The sequence below is a fragment of the Ostreococcus lucimarinus genome, chromosome 5 (genome assembly GCF_000092065.1).
Source record: "Ostreococcus lucimarinus CCE9901 chromosome 5, complete sequence".
Taxonomy (NCBI): domain Eukaryota; kingdom Viridiplantae; phylum Chlorophyta; class Mamiellophyceae; order Mamiellales; family Bathycoccaceae; genus Ostreococcus; species Ostreococcus sp. 'lucimarinus'.
In genome coordinates, this window is record NC_009359.1 from 759,398 (window position 1) to 776,025 (window position 16,628).

General features: G+C 62.6%; 11 protein-coding genes across 11 annotated transcripts; 5 read left to right on the forward strand and 6 right to left on the reverse strand.

The window, feature by feature from the left end:
* Positions 1-361: 361 nt before the first annotated feature.
* On the forward strand, positions 362-1,294 carry OSTLU_92810 (predicted protein; the record flags this gene model as incomplete). Its single annotated transcript, XM_001417826.1, has 1 exon — positions 362-1,294. The coding sequence occupies one exon, from the start codon at positions 362-364 to the stop codon at positions 1,292-1,294; it is 933 nt and encodes a 310-aa protein (XP_001417863.1).
* On the reverse strand, positions 1,288-2,501 carry OSTLU_45798 (predicted protein). The gene is made up of 2 exons (XM_001418064.1): positions 2,298-2,501; positions 1,288-2,149 (listed from the first exon to the last, which is right to left on the reverse strand). Exons 1-2 carry the CDS (start codon positions 2,345-2,347, stop codon positions 1,357-1,359), a joined length of 843 nt encoding a protein of 280 aa, XP_001418101.1. The 5' UTR covers positions 2,348-2,501; the 3' UTR covers positions 1,288-1,356.
* A 52-nt stretch (positions 2,502-2,553) lies between these two features.
* Positions 2,554-3,600, forward strand: OSTLU_15578 (predicted protein; the record flags this gene model as incomplete). The annotated part of the gene is made up of 1 exon (XM_001417827.1): positions 2,554-3,600. One exon carries the CDS (start codon positions 2,554-2,556, stop codon positions 3,598-3,600), a length of 1,047 nt encoding a protein of 348 aa, XP_001417864.1.
* Positions 3,601-4,207: 607 nt separating this feature from the next.
* Positions 4,208-4,489, forward strand: OSTLU_9419 (predicted protein; the record flags this gene model as incomplete). The annotated part of the gene is made up of 1 exon (XM_001417828.1): positions 4,208-4,489. A coding segment is annotated over one exon (282 nt), but the record flags the coding sequence as incomplete, so codon positions are not given.
* A 412-nt stretch (positions 4,490-4,901) lies between these two features.
* Positions 4,902-6,191, forward strand: OSTLU_87388 (predicted protein; the record flags this gene model as incomplete). The annotated part of the gene is made up of 1 exon (XM_001417829.1): positions 4,902-6,191. One exon carries the CDS (start codon positions 4,902-4,904, stop codon positions 6,189-6,191), a length of 1,290 nt encoding a protein of 429 aa, XP_001417866.1.
* Positions 6,192-6,205: 14 nt separating this feature from the next.
* On the reverse strand, positions 6,206-8,504 carry OSTLU_24608 (predicted protein; the record flags this gene model as incomplete). The annotated part of the gene is made up of 1 exon (XM_001418065.1): positions 6,206-8,504. The coding sequence occupies one exon, from the start codon at positions 8,502-8,504 to the stop codon at positions 6,243-6,245; it is 2,262 nt and encodes a 753-aa protein (XP_001418102.1). The 3' UTR covers positions 6,206-6,242.
* A 596-nt stretch (positions 8,505-9,100) lies between these two features.
* Positions 9,101-10,253, forward strand: psbR (psbR, PSII-R, photosystem II polypeptide). Its single transcript, XM_001417830.1, has 3 exons — positions 9,101-9,236; positions 9,575-9,648; positions 9,857-10,253. The coding sequence occupies exons 1-3, from the start codon at positions 9,210-9,212 to the stop codon at positions 10,059-10,061; spliced, it is 306 nt and encodes a 101-aa protein (XP_001417867.1). The 5' UTR covers positions 9,101-9,209; the 3' UTR covers positions 10,062-10,253.
* A 219-nt stretch (positions 10,254-10,472) lies between these two features.
* GTE3502 (predicted protein) lies at positions 10,473-13,052 on the reverse strand (the record flags this gene model as incomplete). Its single annotated transcript, XM_001418066.1, has 1 exon — positions 10,473-13,052. The coding sequence occupies one exon, from the start codon at positions 13,050-13,052 to the stop codon at positions 10,473-10,475; it is 2,580 nt and encodes an 859-aa protein (XP_001418103.1).
* Positions 13,053-13,869: 817 nt separating this feature from the next.
* OSTLU_31906 (predicted protein) lies at positions 13,870-14,049 on the reverse strand (the record flags this gene model as incomplete). The annotated part of the gene is made up of 1 exon (XM_001418067.1): positions 13,870-14,049. One exon carries the CDS (start codon positions 14,047-14,049, stop codon positions 13,870-13,872), a length of 180 nt encoding a protein of 59 aa, XP_001418104.1.
* A 459-nt stretch (positions 14,050-14,508) lies between these two features.
* OSTLU_9611 (predicted protein) lies at positions 14,509-14,742 on the reverse strand (the record flags this gene model as incomplete). Its single annotated transcript, XM_001418068.1, has 1 exon — positions 14,509-14,742. A coding segment is annotated over one exon (234 nt), but the record flags the coding sequence as incomplete, so codon positions are not given.
* An 879-nt stretch (positions 14,743-15,621) lies between these two features.
* Positions 15,622-16,008, reverse strand: OSTLU_38427 (predicted protein; the record flags this gene model as incomplete). The annotated part of the gene is made up of 1 exon (XM_001418069.1): positions 15,622-16,008. A coding segment is annotated over one exon (387 nt), but the record flags the coding sequence as incomplete, so codon positions are not given.
* Positions 16,009-16,628: the final 620 nt, after the last annotated feature.

The window sequence follows — 16,628 nt, forward strand, 5'->3', positions numbered from 1 at the left end:
GCAGCGTCACCGTTCGTTTCTTCGTCGGCGTCGTCGTCGCCGTCTATCGCGCGTCGCGTCGTCGTTTCGTTTCGTTGCGTCAGTCGGTCCGCCGCGTTTGAATTCCAGACAGCTCGTCGCGCGCGCGTCGCCATCCATCCATCCATCCATCCATCGTCGTCGCGTCGCGTCGTCGTCGTCGCGCACCTCGATCGGACTCGCGACGGCGCGCAGCAGACTCGGTAACGGTTTGAACTCGTCGTCGTCGCTCGAGTCGTCGTTGATGACGATCATCGGCGCGAATCGATCGACCGCGCGCGTCGAAGAGTGACGCGATCGACTCGACGTCAATCATCGACGCGTCGCGCGTCGCGCGCGCGCGATGCCGCGCTTGGAGCTCGAGCGCGATGACGTGCGAATAACGCCGACGCGCGGGCTCGGGTTCGCGTGCGAGACGGTGTCGCCGAAGCGCGACGGCGAGGCGATGAAGTCGACGGAGGTTGGTTCGGTGCTGCTGTTGCACGGATTGAATTCGCACGCGACGAACCCGAACGCGCGCGCGATGGCGGTGGCGCTCGCGAAACGAGGGATGCGAGTGATATCGTTCGATCTGCCGGGACACGGGGCGTGCGAGAGCGATGGGGACGCGCGAGGGGTGTACGCGGGGAAGGAGGCGGCGTTGGCGCGGGCGCGAAGCGCGTTGGCGGCGACGGCGACGGAAAGATTCACGATCGTTGGATCGTCCATGGGAGGCGCGTTGGCGATATTTTGCGCGAATGCGATGCGCGGCGAGGAGGGACGCGCGGTCGAGCGCGTGGTGTTGATAAATCCGTTGATGAAGATGAAGATGGCGCTGCCGCGCGTCGCGTTGGCGGCGCTGCGACTGGCGAGCTACGCGGCGCCGCGGTTGGAGGTGTCGCCGAAACCGAGGGATAAGCTCGACGTGGACGAAGATCAGAGACCTGACTTTGACGACGAGGCGCAGGCGCAGTGCGACGCGGACGCGTTGAGCTGGGATAAAGGGGTGTCGTTGCGCACGGCGGTGGAGCTGTACGATTTAGTAGCGCACAACGCGGGAAATCGGCCGGAAGATTGCGGCATGGTGCGCTTGAGCTTCGAGACTCCCGTCTTACTCATCACGGGCGGACGCGACAACGTCATCTCGCCCGACACCGCCATCGATCGCGCGAAATTGGCCGTGCAAGCAGGTGGGAAGGCGGAGCACGTGCAGTTCGCGCTCGCCGGGCACTCGTTGACTTTGCAAAGTCGCAGAGAAGAAGTGTTCGATCTCGTCGCGAATTGGCGATGGAAGTGAGGTGAGGATGTAATGATAATATCGGCTATTTCTTGTACACGACGTCCATCGGCTAAGAGATCCTATGCGACCGTTTTGTAAATGGTCAAAGACACGCCGAGTACGACGAGAATTAATATCGCGTCCATGCAAAATTTTCTCGTCGAGCGAATCTTCGTCACCGCCTCCTTCAACCGGGAGTTCGCCGTTCGCATGTCCGCGTTCACGGAATCGAGCTTATCTTCGATCGCATCCGTGATCGGTTGCTGACGGCGCATCTCCTCTTGCATCTCGCCCCCGATGTCCTTCAACACGCCCAAACCGCGCGAGATGACGTCCAAGCCTTTGTCTTGCTTGGCTTTCCGAGCTTCAAACTCTTGTCTAAACGCTTCGCTCGCCTCGCTTTGCTCCATGTTCAAGAACGGATTCGCACTCGATCCCGGATCGGCGTCGCTCGAGATGTTCACCACGGTCGACGTCCCCCCGAATCCCCCCGCCGGCTTTTTCTTTTGCGGCGGCAACCCGCGCGTGACGCCATCCGCCACCGCCTCGACTCGATCCTCCAAATTATCCACAATCTCCAACATCGCACGCACGTCATCCTCCGTCGTCCCCGCACTCTTCACCCTCGCGACCTTCCTCAGCTTCGGCAGCTCCCCGCGCAGATAATTCTTCCCTCGACGCACCTCCGCGTTGAGCGTCGCCACCGTCGCTCGATTTCGTTCGCTCTTCACCGCCGCCGCCTTTTCAATCAATTCTTCCAAAACCGTCTCCGAATTCGTCAGCATCGCCGCGAACGCATCGGTACCGCGTAATTTCGATATTCTCTCCTCCACCTGCGCCGTGGTCTCCGTTTTCGGGAGATAGGCGTCGTATCTATCGCCGTTCGCGCCACCTGGTCAGTCGTCGTCGTCGTCGTCGTCGTCGTCGTCGTTCGTCTCCCTCTCGTCCGCCCCGCGTCCCACCGCCGCGCCTCTCCTCGTTCGACGACGCGCATCGCTCGCGTTTTCGCCCTCGCACGCACTTCTTCAACAGCGCGTCCGCGCGCGCGAGCAAATCTCCCGCCGACGCCATGCGCGCGCAAACGTCTTCCCGTCGTCGCGATTCCCGTTTTCCCGTCCCGTTTCCCCGTCGTCGCGCGCCCCCGTCGCCGCCGATCGACGCGCTCGACCGTCCGTCGTCGATCGACGCGTCCTCGATGTCGCGTCGCGCGTCGCGCGTCGCGCGGCGTCGCGTTTTGCCGTTCGATTCGCAGCGCGTCGTCGTCAGAATCGCGCGGGATGTCGCGCGGCGCGCTCGAGTTCGCGCCCCATCACGCGCTGGGCGGCGGCGTCCTGCTCGGCCTGGCCGTGATCGGCAAGCTCGCGCTCACCGGGCGCGTGCTCGGCGTGAGCGGCGCGTTCAAGGGGCTCGTGCGGGGCGATCGCGCGCCGTGGCGCGTCGCCTTCGTCGGTGGTTTGCTCGCCGCGGGGGCGTGCGCGCGCGAACTCGGCGCGCTGGACGCGAGCGTGTCGACGGCGATGGTGAGCGGCGCGCGCGCGGCGTGCGCGGGGGCGCTGGTCGGCGTCGGCACGGCGATGGGACGGGGGTGCACGAGCGGGCACGGCATCGTCGGCAACTCGCGGCTGAGCGCGCGGAGCGCGGCGTACACGGTGACGTTCATGCTGGCGGGAGCGGTGACGGCGACGATGTTCGACACGAACGAGGCGCTGGGGGTGGACTCGACGCGATACACGCTCGGGCGAGGGGCGCGGAGCGCGGAGGCGGATGAATTCGGGCTGTGGGTAAAAGTCGGCGCGGCGAGCGCGTGCGCGTTCGCCGCGGCGTGGTTTTACATCGCGCGCGCGATCAAGACGGGGAGTGACGATGGGAAGGAGGGACCGAGCGCGGCGAAGCGACACGCGATCGACGTCGTCGTCGACGGCGCCGCTGGGTTTACGTTTGGCCTAGGGCTGGCGGTGAGCGGGATGATGTCGCCGGCCAAAGTGTCGGGATTTCTGAGCGTCACGCGAGCGTCTTTCGACCCTTCGTTGATGTTTGTCATGGGCGGCGCGATGGCGGTGACGATGATCGGCATGCGCGTCATCGGCGCGCACACCGGTCGCCGACCGGCGTGCTCGTACAACTCGTTCGACTTCTCGTCGAACACCAAAATCGATAAACCTCTGCTGTTGGGCGGCGTGTTATTCGGCGCGGGCTGGGGCTTGGCCGGCATTTGCCCCGGTCCCGCCATGGTGTCCTCCGTCGCGACGCCGAGCGCGGAAAACTTGATGTGGATCGCCTCCTTCATCGCGGGCATGTGGGCGCACGAACGCGCCGCCGGGTGATTCGTCGCGCGATTCGATCCCGTCGACGCTCGTCGTCGATCATTGTGTCAATAATATAATGTAATACTACCTTGTACCTCTGCTTTCAATATCACGAGCGCTCGTTCGCGTTGGCGTCCGCGTCCGTCGCCTTCGCGCGCCGCTCGCGCGACGCCGCGTCCGCGTTCTCGGAAAAATCTCGTCCAGACCTGACCCTGGAGCTGCGGCACAATCGCACGCGTCATGGCCTCCACCTCGTGCGCCTTTTCCGTCACCGCGCGTCCGCGCGCGACGAACAAATCCACCGCTCGCGGTAAACGCGTCGTTCGCGCCCGCGCGGCGGACGCCGAGGCCGCGCCGGCGGTGGATGTGAGCTCGACCGAGGTGCGATCGCGACGCCTCTTCGCCATCGTTTTCGCGCGCGCGACGCGAACGACGCGCGCGAGCGCGCGCGAAACGCGGCCGAGACGCGGATGCGATCGCGTCGCGTCGCGGGGGTCGACGACGCGGCGCGCGCGATCGGAGGCGCGATGAAAGAGACGCGGATATGCGAAAGTTATCCATAAAGACGACGAAGGCGCGCGGCGACGGGAGGACTGACGACGAAGGCGCGCGCGCGCGACGAACGCAGGTGAAGCAGTTCTACTACTGCGTCGCGAACGCCGATTTTATGCTCAACGATGAGAACAACGAGCACTTCCCGGAGATTTTGCGCGAACGACGACGATTCTTCAAGGAAAAGTCCAAGCCGCAAGACTTTTGGATCGTGCCGAACCCGGCGTTTTTGGACGCGATGCCGGACGTGAAGAAGAAGATTCGTCAGCCGTGCGTCGCGGTCGTCACCACGGACAAAGTTTGGAACGATTTCGTCAAGTTGCGCATGGATAGAGTGTACAAGGGCGGCGTCGAGGGCGCGGTGTGCGATATTTTGAAGAGCTCCGCCGCCATCGATCCGAACGCGTTCCCGGCGCCGACGAATTGGACCGCGCCGTACGCCAAGTACGCCGCGGGTTGGTGGAACGCCTTCGAGCCCAACGGTGGATTTTAATATTCTTCGCGGCATCACGACGCGTTTCCCGGCCGCTTAGCGTTTCATAGCCGTAGCGATTCTCGTTTCGATGTCATCGACGCCTCACCTCCACTAATCTTTTCACTCATCTTTCAATCGTGCGCACGCGCGCGCGGCGCCACTCCGAGTCGTCGCGCGCGGACGGTCGAACCCGTGAGCGATGATCGCATCGCGCGCGCGAATCGCCGTCGCCCCTCGACGCGCGCTCGCGTCCTCGCGCGCGCGTTCGCCCGCGCTCGCGTCGACGTCGTCGATGAAACTCTCGCGCGCGGCGACGCCGCGACGCGTCGCGGCGACGCCGCGCGCGGCGGTCGACGCCGAGCGCACGGTGCGCGAAATGTACGAGCGAATCAACGCTCGAGACGTCGACGGTGCGCTCGCGTGCGTGGATGAGAACGTGGTTTACGAGGATTTCAACTTTCCGGCGCCGTTTCGAGGCAAGGCGGCGGTGAAGAAGCTGTTCGAGGAGAGCTGCGAGGGCATACCGGACGATTTGACGTTCGTGATCGATGCGTCGACGTGCGGTGGGGACGCGGTGGGGCTGACGTGGCACGTGGAGCTGATGGGGGAGGCGTTTCCGAACGCGCGCGGGTGCTCGTTTTATCGCGTAGACGAGACGAACGGAAAGTTGGTCTACGCGCGGGATTGCGTGGAGTCGCCGTTGAAGCCGGGAGAGGCGAGTTTTGGGATCATACGGCTGGTGGCGCCGTTGGTGAAGAAACAAATCGCGGCGAAGAGGGGTGAGGGCGGCGGTGGAGACGGCGCCGTCGAGACGGCGAAATCCTCGTCTTCGGACGCGGGCGGAAACGCACTGGTGAGCGCGGCGTTTTGGCTCGCGGGCGCGGCGTACTGGTACGTCTTGTTATTGTCACCTTCGGATAATCCGATTCCGGGTGACCCGGCGTATGCGATTAAGCCCGAGACGCTGCAAGAAGTCATCGCGGAATCAACAGACTTCTTTTTCGTGCTTCCCGTGTTGAATAAGTTCGGGATTGACGCGTTAGGCACGGCGCCGGCGGTGCACCCCGTGTCTCTCGGTGTGTTCAACTTTGCGGAGGCATTCATTTTCATGCTACTCCCGCTGTACTTTATGGACAAACGGGGAAGAGATTTGCCTACGACGAAAATGTGGTCCATCGGTATGTTTCTTACGAACGCCGTGTTGTTACCGTACATGGCGATTCGCGCGGCGACGCCGGTTCGTGATTGGAACCCGGAGTCAAATGCGAACGTGGATGGCTGGCGCGAGACGCGATTGGGGGAAAAGGGCGTGATGAGTAAACTCTTTGGCGGTTTCGGACTCGCCGTCGGGCTTCTGTCAGTGTATTGGACTTTGTTTGAAGACCCCTCCGCGGGTGGGCTCAGCGAGCGGGCGGCGTACTTCAATAACCTGATGCACACCGATCGAGTCAGCGTGGCTTTTGTCGTAGATATCGCGCTTGTGTGCTGCTGGCAAGCTTACTTTATGAAATCTCTCGACAAGGACTCGGGCGCGCTCGCGTACATTCCGTATTGGGGATTATGCATTTGGCTGTTGATGTAGCTCGTTTAAAAAGAATTGTTTCGCGCTTTCGCGTATTGAATAACGGTACGATCAGAGCTCGGACTTTTTGCTCTTCTTCTTCTTTCTTCTGCGTTTTTTCGCCTTCTTGGCAGCCTCTTCTTTGAGCTTCGCCTCCTCCGCTAAGATGGCGTCGAGGCGCGCCTGCGTCTCGAGTTCCTCCTGCGCTCTCTGGGCGAGGTCCTCACGTGACAGCGCGGCCTCGCCTTCGACTTCCTCGCTCATAATATCGCTCAAATCGAATTCTTCCTCGACGATTTCTTCCTCGACGATTTCCTCCACCGTCTCTCCACCTTCGACCAGCTTCGGCATCTCTTGAAACCTCCACGTCTTCACCTTGCCGCCGAGAATGTCTGTACAAAAGTCTCGAACTGCAATCTCGTCGAAAGCGCCCTTGTGCGTGGCGTAACGCGACGTGCGCATCGCCAGTACAGTCACAGTGGGATAATCCACTGGATTGTTCACGTCGAAGACGCTCGAGAATGTGCGCTGCTTGGTCGGATCGACGATGGCGAAATGATACGGCTTGCCGTACAGCGCCTTGGCGACGGCGTGGATAATCTTCTTGTGCTCCGCGTTGTCGTCTTTGATGAACGCCACGACGCACAAACCACCTTTTGCCGCGCATTGTTCGTCGAGCGCCGCCGATGTATCCACGGTCATCGGCATCGAGACCAGTGCGTCCTTGTCGACGCCGATGACGTGGTCTCGAATCTGCTGCAACCACGAGTTGACGATGGGCGTCATCAACTGTTCGACGGGGTACTTTTGAACCGACATGCGCATGCCACCCTCTTCGTCGGAGTTTTTATCGGCTTCGCGATATACCACGACGAGCGCGGGTCGAGTCTTGATCTGGAACTGCTCCGTCAACGCCTCGCTGGTGTCCGACGTAACGCCGTAGATGAAATCTTTCTGCACCGCAGACATCAGGTGAAGCACCTTTCGAGACGTCTCATCGCTCTCATCGGCGAACAGCAATACTTTGGGCGCCATGGACGCGACGCCAAACAACGCGCTGTCGATGTTCTTAGCCGTGACAGGAATGGTGGTGTCGACGACGTTGTCGAGAAAGAATCGCCCGACGGCGTCGGGAGCAAAGCCTTCAATAGTCGCGACCGATGGCTTGAAAACGATCGGATCGCGATCGTCGTCTTCGTCATCGGTCGATGGGAACATGACCAATTCCGCACACTTATCTTTGGACTTGAACAATCCGAATTTCGTCACCAAAGCCCGTGCGGCTTCGTCGTCGTCTCGCGCGATGACTTCTCGGAAATCAAAGACGCCTTCGTACTCGTGGAAACTTTTGGGTAAGGCGTCGACGAGTTCGACGCACTCGTCGCTAGCCTTCGTGAACGCGACCACCTGAATACGCTTGTGATTCGACAGCACGTCGGTTTCGAAATCTTTCGCGAGCGCAGGCTTGAAAAGAGACGTCGAAAAGTCTTGTTTTTGCCCATCCTTTTTCGGCGTCGCGTCGATGGTTTCCATCTTCAACTCCACCTCCGGTCCGGCGTGCTCGGTCAAGAACTCCAAAACCACTTCGCGCTTCATCGACGCGCTCTCAAAGGGAATCGGCGTCGCAGAAACGTCGGTCGGGTACACGACGAGTCGCGCGTCCTCGGGAGCGCCGGGCAACTGCGGCGCGACGTCGCCCTCGTACACCGCCTCGATGAAGCGCACGCGACCCTCGAGAGCGTGAGAGATGGATTTCAACAACGCCGACGTCGACGGTTTGTTCGTCAATAAAACAGCGATCGGCAGCGTGACGTCGCCACCGAAAGCCGCGCGAATCGACGCCGCGCTCGCGAAGCGCTCGGCGTCCTCCGTCGCGCTCGCGCGATTCACCAAGTGCGTCGGCAAAGCGTTTTCCGCGAACGCCGCGAACGCCTTCGCCCGCACGTCCCCAACCTGACCGTCTTCTCGCGAAATCGGATAATTCACCGGCATTTTCGCCGACCGCCGCGCGTCGTACGGATTCAACGTCGCGAACGTCGGGTACGCGCTCACCGCGGGAATCGTCGTCAACCGCGTCAGCCTCCCCAACCGCTCGAGATCGACCCCCTCCCTCGTCACGTCCAGGCTCCCGAAATTCACCCTCAATTTCTCCCCCGCCCCCCTCGCCGCCTTCTCGAACTCGCGCGACACCTCCCCGCAGATCGCGCACTTCTCCGAGCTCCCCGTGAACGACACCACCCACGGCTCGCGCGAGCGCGTCGCCAGCGTCTCGAACGCGTCCACGTCCAGCGTCACCACCGCGCCCTCGCCGCGCGCGCCGCGCGCCCTCGCCATCGCGAGCATCGTCACCACCGCCCCGAGCGCGCCTCGCGCGCCGCGCGCGCGTCCTCGCGTCGTTCGCTCGCGAGAACGCGCGAACATCTTTTTCCGAATCCAATCAATCGAATGGAATGGAATCGAATCGTTCGTTCGTTCGTTCGTTCGTTCGTTCGTTCGCGCGTTCGCGCTTCCCGCGTCGTGAATCTCCCGCGACGCACCGTCGCCGTTCGCCGTCGCCGTTCGCCGCGCCGCGCGAAGCCGCGAATGCCGCGCGCGCGCGCCCATCCATCCATCGCGCCATCGTGCGCGCGCGCGTCGAGCGAGGTGCGCACACCGAGACGGGATTTCATGATTCAGACCTGTCGCACGGTTCGGAAGCACGCACAGCCATAAAAGTCACTCGAATACGTATTAAACATCGATAAAAGTCACCGCGACGCGCCGCGCGCGATCCGATCGCGCGCGCGCGATCTCCGTCCATCGCGGCGATGGATATACGTATCGATAGATGGCGTTAAAACGGACTCGAATGCGGGAACCGGTTAACGATAAACACCCCGCACGTCGCGATCGACGCCGCGTTCGTCGCCGTGGATCGCGCGCGCGGCACACCCGACCACGATGCACGCCGCGCTCACGCAATCGACGACCCTCGCCGCGACCGCGGTCGCCGCGACGCGCGCGACGACGTCGAAGACGACGCGCCGATCGTTGGTGATCATGAATAACTCCTCGGGGCCGAAGCGGGTGCGCGACGCGACGCGACGACGGGAGACGCGACGGGAGACGCGCGAACGACGCGCGCGCGGATCGATCGATCGATCGATCGCGGGCGAGCGATCGATCGCGACGGGCGACGCGAGAAGCGCGCGAACGGAGGCGTGAGGGGGGAGAGCGGACGATGGGAAATTCGGCGATCGGTCGCGCGGGAGACTGGGCGCGGGCGGGACTCGGGGAAACGGCGAGGGGGGGGCGATCGCGACGCGCGGGGTTGGGGCGCGAACGAGGGCGCGCGAGGGGACGCGGGGAGACGGGGGGCGTGGAGCGACGACTGACGACGAGGCGCGCGCGCGCGTGATGTGTAGGGCACGAAGTCTGCGCCGGCGCAACGCGCGGTCGGCTACAAGGGCTCCACCGATGCCGGATCGGCGCCGAAGACGTGCGTGATGCGATGCGATGCGACGCGAGCGTATCTGGACGTTATCTCGCGCGCGATATGGCGGGAAGACGCGCGGCTGGGGGTGTGGCGACGATTGCGGGGCGCGCGAAGGCGAAAAAAATGGAAGAGGACGTAAAGATTAAGGCGCGCGCGCGCGATGGGTTGAGAGACTGACGACGACGACGACGACGACGCGTGACGCGCGCAGGCGAAGCGGCAAGGCTGGCTACGTCTACAAGCTCGGCTTGCGCAACGGCAAGGCGAACGTCGACGAGTACTCCCCGATCTGGGTGCCGCAAGACTTCAAGTCCGATGGTGATAAGTACGAAGGTAACTTGGTGTACTGGGCGGCGACTTTGGCCGGTATCATCGGTACGGGCGCGCTCGCGATTTACCTCACCTCTGCGCTCTAAGCGCGAGGCGACTTCATCGCGGGAGCGAATCCAAGTGATGTTTCGAGCGACGCTCGGCGACGGCATTATTCGGCGTCGGACGTCGGCGAATCAAAACTTTCACCTCCCATTTAGAACTTTGGCGAAACGGACGATAGAAAGCGAACGACCGCAACGAACACAACATGTAATCCCACACAACGCGTGGATCTTAACGCCTCTTTCGAAACGACTTTCGCCGCGACGGCACATCGCTCGAATTCGCGCGCGTTTGAGGAGACGACAGTGATTAACTAGTACTGTGTGTGTTCATTGACATCATCACGAAGTCGGAGTTGTGTGGTGTTATTGGCTTTCGGCGTTTTTTTGTTTGTTTTCTGGTGGGTGGGTATTTGGGATGTTTTTTTTGTTTTCGTATCGGCTCGAGTGCGCTCACTCCGAGCCTTGCTTGAGCTTGCTCGGATCGATGGATCCGATCATTCCGCCCATACCGTCGCCTCCGAACTGCTTCATCGCGATGCGTTGTTCCTCGAGATCGATGGTTTGCTCTTGGTTTTCGAGCGCCTCTCGCGCCTTGGCGCGCGCCTCTTCTCGCGCCTTGGCCTCGGCTTGCTTTGCGGCTTCTTCGGCAACTTTTTTCGCCTCTTCAGCTGCTTTCTTTTCCGCTTCCAGTCGCTCGCGCTCGGCTTGCGCCTGCGCCTCGTCCTCTTTTCTGGATTCGTCGAGTTGTTGCTTTTGTTGAGCCGCGGCTTCGAACTCATTCCACAAGTCATCCGGAATGGCATCCTGCGTCGCCGCTTGCGCGCTCGCGTTCACTGGCGCGTCAGAACTCGCCAGATTTTCCCAACCTGACGGATTTTGGACGTTCACCGCCGCCTTGGAGACGTTTTGTTTGATGCCCGGAGCCTCCTTGGCGAACTGGTTAGACGACTGGTCGACGGGCGCGGCGGCACCGGTGACGGCGGCGCGCTTCTCCGGATTACTGCCAGCACCTTCCGCGCTATCCATGCTCGAAGTGTCTGAATCCGAATCTCCGGAATCGGTGTCGGTATCGGAGTCGTCGTCGACCGGTTTCTTTTCTGGCTTTTGAGCCGACGGCCCGGCGCTGTTGAGATGAACGACGTCTTGGTAGCTTCCTCCGGTCTCTTGAACCTGCTGCAATGTTTGCTCGACAGCCGCAAGCTCGCGCGCGGCTTGCGCTTCACGCATTTTCGCCTCAAGAAGCTGCTCAGCGGCGTTGAGCTTACGCTTCTTCGGACGAAGCACGCCATTGACGTATTTGTGAAGTTTCCAGAGCGTGGCCGCGGGAAGCTCTTCGATGTTGATTTCGATCTCATCTTCCTCCCCTTGGCCCAAAGCTTGTTTCGCTTCACTAACAATTTGTACGACTCGATCCTGCTTGTCTTCGGGAAGTTCTCCAAGCAACATTGTGAGCTCAGACTTTTCATCAAAAGTCATATCGCGCGAGGGCGTCGGCGCCGGTCGCGGACGCGAGTAGCCTCCTTCGCTCCTGAATCCACGCTCTCGCTTGATTTCCTTTCGAATCCGGCCTTCCTCCTTGTACTCCTTGTAAGTGTCTTCATCCATGCGCGCGTCATCGAAGTCGAAGTCGGGATCTTCATCTGGGTCTCTTTGTCTTTTGACCGCCCCGCGAGACCGAGACTTTGGTCGCGGCATCGGTTCGTCGTCCCAATCATCTTCGTCGTCTTCCTTGTATATAACTTCTTGCTTGGCGCGCTTCAGTTCCTCAATCTCGCGTCTGACCTTTTCGAGTTCCGCTCTAGCGTCTTCGAGGACAGCCACCTCAAGACTGATGGGCGTGGCGGGCGTGTTGCGAATTTCAATGTCCTCGTGCTCTCGAATTTCGTTTTCGATTGAGACGTAGTCTTCGAGATCGCTATTCAACCACGCGGTTTCGAATAACTGGCGGACGGTTTCAGTCATGACGCCAGCATCTGACGCCGTGCCGTTGTACAGAAGGCCGTTGGAGAAGATTAAGCGCATGTCGGCGCAAAACTCAGCGGGGTTGAGATATGCCTTGGTGTCGAGCTTCGTCTTCACCGTGCCCATATCCATCGGGTTCTTGATGATGTCAAAGTAGTCTGGCACCCCATGCTTTTTCGGGTCGACCGGCACAAGGAAAATCTTGTGATACTTGTGCTTCTTCGACGCTATTAAAACTTCACGGCAACGTCTTATCATTTCCTTGCGTCGAGCGTCGCGCGCCTGCTCAACTTCGTACTCCTTTTGCAAACGCTGCGTCGTGACAGCGCGGCCATCCCTTAACTTCTTGACGCCCGCAAGATTTGCCGCGGAGCCCTTCTTCTTCGACCCGTAGGACGAGACGCCGTAACCATCGTACGGTTGCGTCGCCTTGATCGGTCGCGCCGACGCCGGACGCGGCGGAGGTAACCTGGCGAATTGTAACTGCTTCTTCGCCTCGATTTCCGCCACCTTGGTCTTGGCCTCCTCGATGGCCGCGAGACGCTTCGCCAACTCTTCCTTCTTACGACGCTTTTGCTCTTTGCGTTGCAGCTTCCGCAAAGCAAGCTCCTCTTCCGTACACTCTTCGTCCGGTTTTTCTGGAAGCTTTGCCGAATCGTCGCCCGGCGCCGCAAACATCCCGCCGCCCTCGTCGTCGCCCGACGCGAACATCCCGTCATCTACCTTGGCCGACGGTCTACGCACGCGTTTCTTACTCTCCAACCAATTCGAGTCAAACGCCGCGTAATCACCCGCCGGCATGTACGCGTACCCTTTCGGCGCCTTCATCGACTGATTCAGCGTCAACAAGATCTCCCCGCGGGCCGCCGACACCGCGTTCGCCGGCCACGTCGCCGCCGCCGCGTTCGCACCCGCGGCCGCCGCCGCCTCCGTGATCGCCCCATCCTCCGCGGGCGTATTCGGCGCGTCCGTCATCGCCCCATCTCCCGCCTCCGTCGCGCGCGCGTCTGGTTTTTCCCCATCCGCCGCCCCCGCTGGCGCCGTCGCCGCCGCCGCCACCGCCGTCATCGCCTCGGAATCCGCAAGATCTGATCAAACAGTCACGACTTCGCCAACTTCTCCTACGCGTTCGATCGCACAACGTCGCGCCGTCAGTATTCGTTCGTTCCGCGGAAAATTCCACCGCCGCTTCGCCCTCGCGCGCGCCCCGCGTCGCGTTTCCCGCGCGATGAATGTTTCAGAAATTCAACCCTCGGAATCGCATTCGCGCGCCCCGCGCCCTCGCGCGCGCGTCCCGCGCCCGCCGACGCGTCGCGCGCGCCGGATCGCGCGATTTCGGATCGCGCGCGTCCGCGTCGCGCGCCCGCGACGCGCGCGCGCGGCGTAAACCGCGACGAATCGTCGACGATAATTCTTTGAGAGAATGACGTCGGCGCGACGATCTCGACGCCGTGTCGCCGCGCGCGCGCGCCGTCGCGCGTTGCGGACGTCGCGCGCGCGACGCGCTCTTCGCGTTTCGCGCGCGCGCTTCGCGCGGCGATCGAACGGCGCACCTTTGGACGGAGAGGAGGGGAAAAGAAGTGGCGCGAGGCGGCGGAGGGCGCCGCATCTGGACGAGCTCGCGAGCGACGGGCTCGACGCGACTCGACGCGCGATCCAGGTCGCGCCAGAGCGCGCGCGCGAAGTCCTGAGCGTAAAATACAATACAACGACGCGAGAAGCGTCGATGAGCGACGAGACGCGACGCGAACGCGCCGCGCGCGTCGATGGACGAGACGCTATCGAGCGGCGCCGAAGCGCGCCGCGAAGGAGCCGAGGCGGCGGTTCGGCCGAGGCGACGAAACCGCGCGTCCGAACGAACGATCGGCGACGCGGCGCATCGTCATTACCGATGTCTCGTCTCGAGATACGCCAACGCTTCGTTCGCTTTCGCGCTCCACGGTTCGCCCGCGGCGTCGAAGCACTCGACGAGTTCCCACACCGCGGCGTCGGGAACGGGACCGGCGCGAAGCGCGTCCGCGAACGCCCGTTCGGCCAACGCGGGAAGGACGCCTCGGCAGTACATGGACACGAGCGCCAGGTGGGCGTCGAGCGGCACGGCCTCGATCGTGAGCGCGCTGACGATTTCCTTCTTTAACTCTTGCGCTCGGCGCGTCTCGTCTCGCGCGCACGCGCCTATCAACGCGTCCACGCGCGGTTTGGCGCGAAGCGCCAGGTCGCGCGCGCGCAGCGCCTCGAGCCGCGCGCGTTTTTCTTCCTCGCTCAGGCGCCGCGAAGGCCCGTCGGTGGGGCGTCGAACGACGCGTCGGCGCGGCGCGGACGCGTCGGCGGCGTCGTCGCGCGTCGCCGCGCGCGATTGACGCGCCGCGCGCGCCGCGACGGGCGCCGCGCGCGGCGCCGCGCGCGGCGTCGCCATCGCGGCGACGCGACGCGACGCGACGCGACGCGACGCGACGCGGTGTGTCGAACGCGACGATTGGGCGTGGGGCGCTTACAGCTCGCGTTCGTCGAAACGCGCGGGATCTAAATCGTACAACTTCCGTTGCTTGGCGTCGCTCAGGGTGGCGTACGCGCGTTGCACGGATTTAAACGTCGCTTCAGCCTTGGCGGCGTCCTCGGGAGAGGCGCGGGTCCATTTGTCGGGATGCCACACGGCGGCGAGCTTGCGATACGCGGATTTCACGGCGCGGACGTCGGCGCCGGGCTTGACGCCGAGAATGTCGTAGAACTTGCCCCGGCGTCGCGCGTTGCCGTCTTCGACGGTGTAATCTCTTGATTCAGGGTCGTCGGCGTCGGCGCTCGAGCCGCGAAGCGCGCGAGCGGCGGCGCGACGAACGGCGTCGTCGACGCCCGGATGCGTCGGCGCGATTGTTTGCGCCGCGCGCAAATCAGTAAACGCGCCTTGGTGATCGCCGCGCGCCGTGCGTATCGCTGCGCGTAACGCATACGCCTCGTAATCGTTACCATTGAGTGATAAACACTCCGCCAGGTCTTGCGTCGCTGTGGCGAGGTCTGCGCACGCGTCAGGATCGTCGACGGCGGCGTACTCGTGCCGCTTGAATTGACACTCGGCGCGAACGCGTAAGATTCTACCACGGAATCTCGTCGTCATCTCGCCTTCGGGCGTTTGCAACAGTTTACTCAGTAGACGGATCGCGTTCGAATGCTGTTCGTCCTCGACGTCGCGCTCAGCACGCTTGATCAAATCTTGGAGATGCAGTAAACGCGCGCCGAGCTCGATGCATTTTTTGCTCGCAAATTCGTCGTACGAGTCTCGAAAGGATGCGCTTGATATCTCCGCCAGCGCGCCGTCGACGTCGCCCATGCGCCACCGTGTCTCGGCAACGATGTATTTGCGATCGAGCGAGTCTTCAAGTAAGGTTTCACACTGTTTGATCGCCGCCTCATATCTCTGACAGCACACGAGCGCCTCTGCGACGTTGGCTCGGGCGCCTTCCAAACTCGGATTCGCGCGTAAAAGAGCCTCCGCGCTCAGGAGCGCTTCTGCCGCGGTTTCTCGATCCACGTCGTGTCTCGGTAAAGCCGTTCGAGCGCCACGTTTCGCCGCATCACGCTGTCGCTCGACCTCAGCTTTCGCCGCCGCCGCCGCGCGCTCGGCTTCTAGTCTCCCTCGCGAAGCGCTCTCGTCCTCTGGATCGATCTCCAGCACCGCCTCAAACAGCTCCAGCGCTTTTTCTGGGCACCTCAACTTCAATTGCGCCGAAGCACCGCGCAAAAGCGCCTTGACGTAGCGTGAATCGCGTTCTATCGCGCACGCCGCGTCCTCCGCAGCCGCTCGAAACCGCTCCAATTTGAGCGCCGCCGCGGAACGGTTCGCGTGATACACCGCCTTCCGCGGCTCGAGCCTGATCGCCTCCGTGAACTCATCGAACGCATTCTCGTACTCTTTCTTCTTCATCCGCGCCATCCCTCGATCGTTCGCCTCCTCCGCTCGCGTCTCGTCGTACTCCCCGTCGCGCCACCAAGGCGCCGTCGTCCCGTCCTCCCGTTGTTTCGCATCCATCTCCGCCAACTCGCGCGTCAAGCCTCCCATGCGATTCAATATCTCGACGAACCTCGGTTCGCCCTCGAGTCCCGCGCACCGCACGCGCCATCGAAACTCACGAAACCGTTCCGCGCGCCACATCTCCCCCGCCTTGCGCTCATCCGTCACGAGCTCCACCTCCGCGCACGTCCCGATTCGCGCCGTCTCGCCGTCTTTCTCGGGACGCCGCGCCGCGTCTCCGTCCCTCGTCGCCGCGTCGCGCGCGCGCGCGCGCACCATCGCGCGTCGCCGTGTCCGAGGCGCGCCGACGACCGCGTCGGAAACGCTCGCCGTTTTCGAGCGTTTTCGCGAAAAATAAAATCTCAAGATGCACAACCCTCGCGTATTGCGTCACTCTCGAGCCAGATCATAGAATCAAGCGAAAAGTGAGGCTGGACGTCGTCGCCAGCGCGTGCGCTTTTTGTCCCGAGCGACGATCGACGCCGCACAGCGACGCGCTGGACGCGCACCGCGCGCGCGACGCCCGCGAGCATGCGCGCCGTGACGTTCCCGAACGCGCGCCCGACGGGCGCGACGCGAACGGCGCGAGCGCGCGCGCAGGCGGCGAAACGCGCGACGCGGGGCGGCGATCATCAACG

Bases quoted from the DNA above. Each gene is read 5' to 3' on its own strand.
- OSTLU_45798 (XM_001418064.1), bottom strand. From the start codon at position 2,347: ATGGCGTCGGCGGGAGATTTGCTCGCGCGCGCGGACGCGCTGTTGAAG. The intron at 2,150-2,297 runs GTGCGTGCGAGG...GAACGGCGATAG, and splicing joins GCGGACGCGCTGTTGAAGAA to ATACGACGCCTATCTCCCGA.
- psbR (XM_001417830.1), top strand. From the start codon at position 9,210: ATGAATAACTCCTCGGGGCCGAAGCGG. The intron at 9,237-9,574 runs GTGCGCGACGCG...CGTGATGTGTAG, and splicing joins ACTCCTCGGGGCCGAAGCGG to GGCACGAAGTCTGCGCCGGC. The intron at 9,649-9,856 runs GTGCGTGATGCG...TGACGCGCGCAG, and splicing joins GCCGGATCGGCGCCGAAGAC to GCGAAGCGGCAAGGCTGGCT.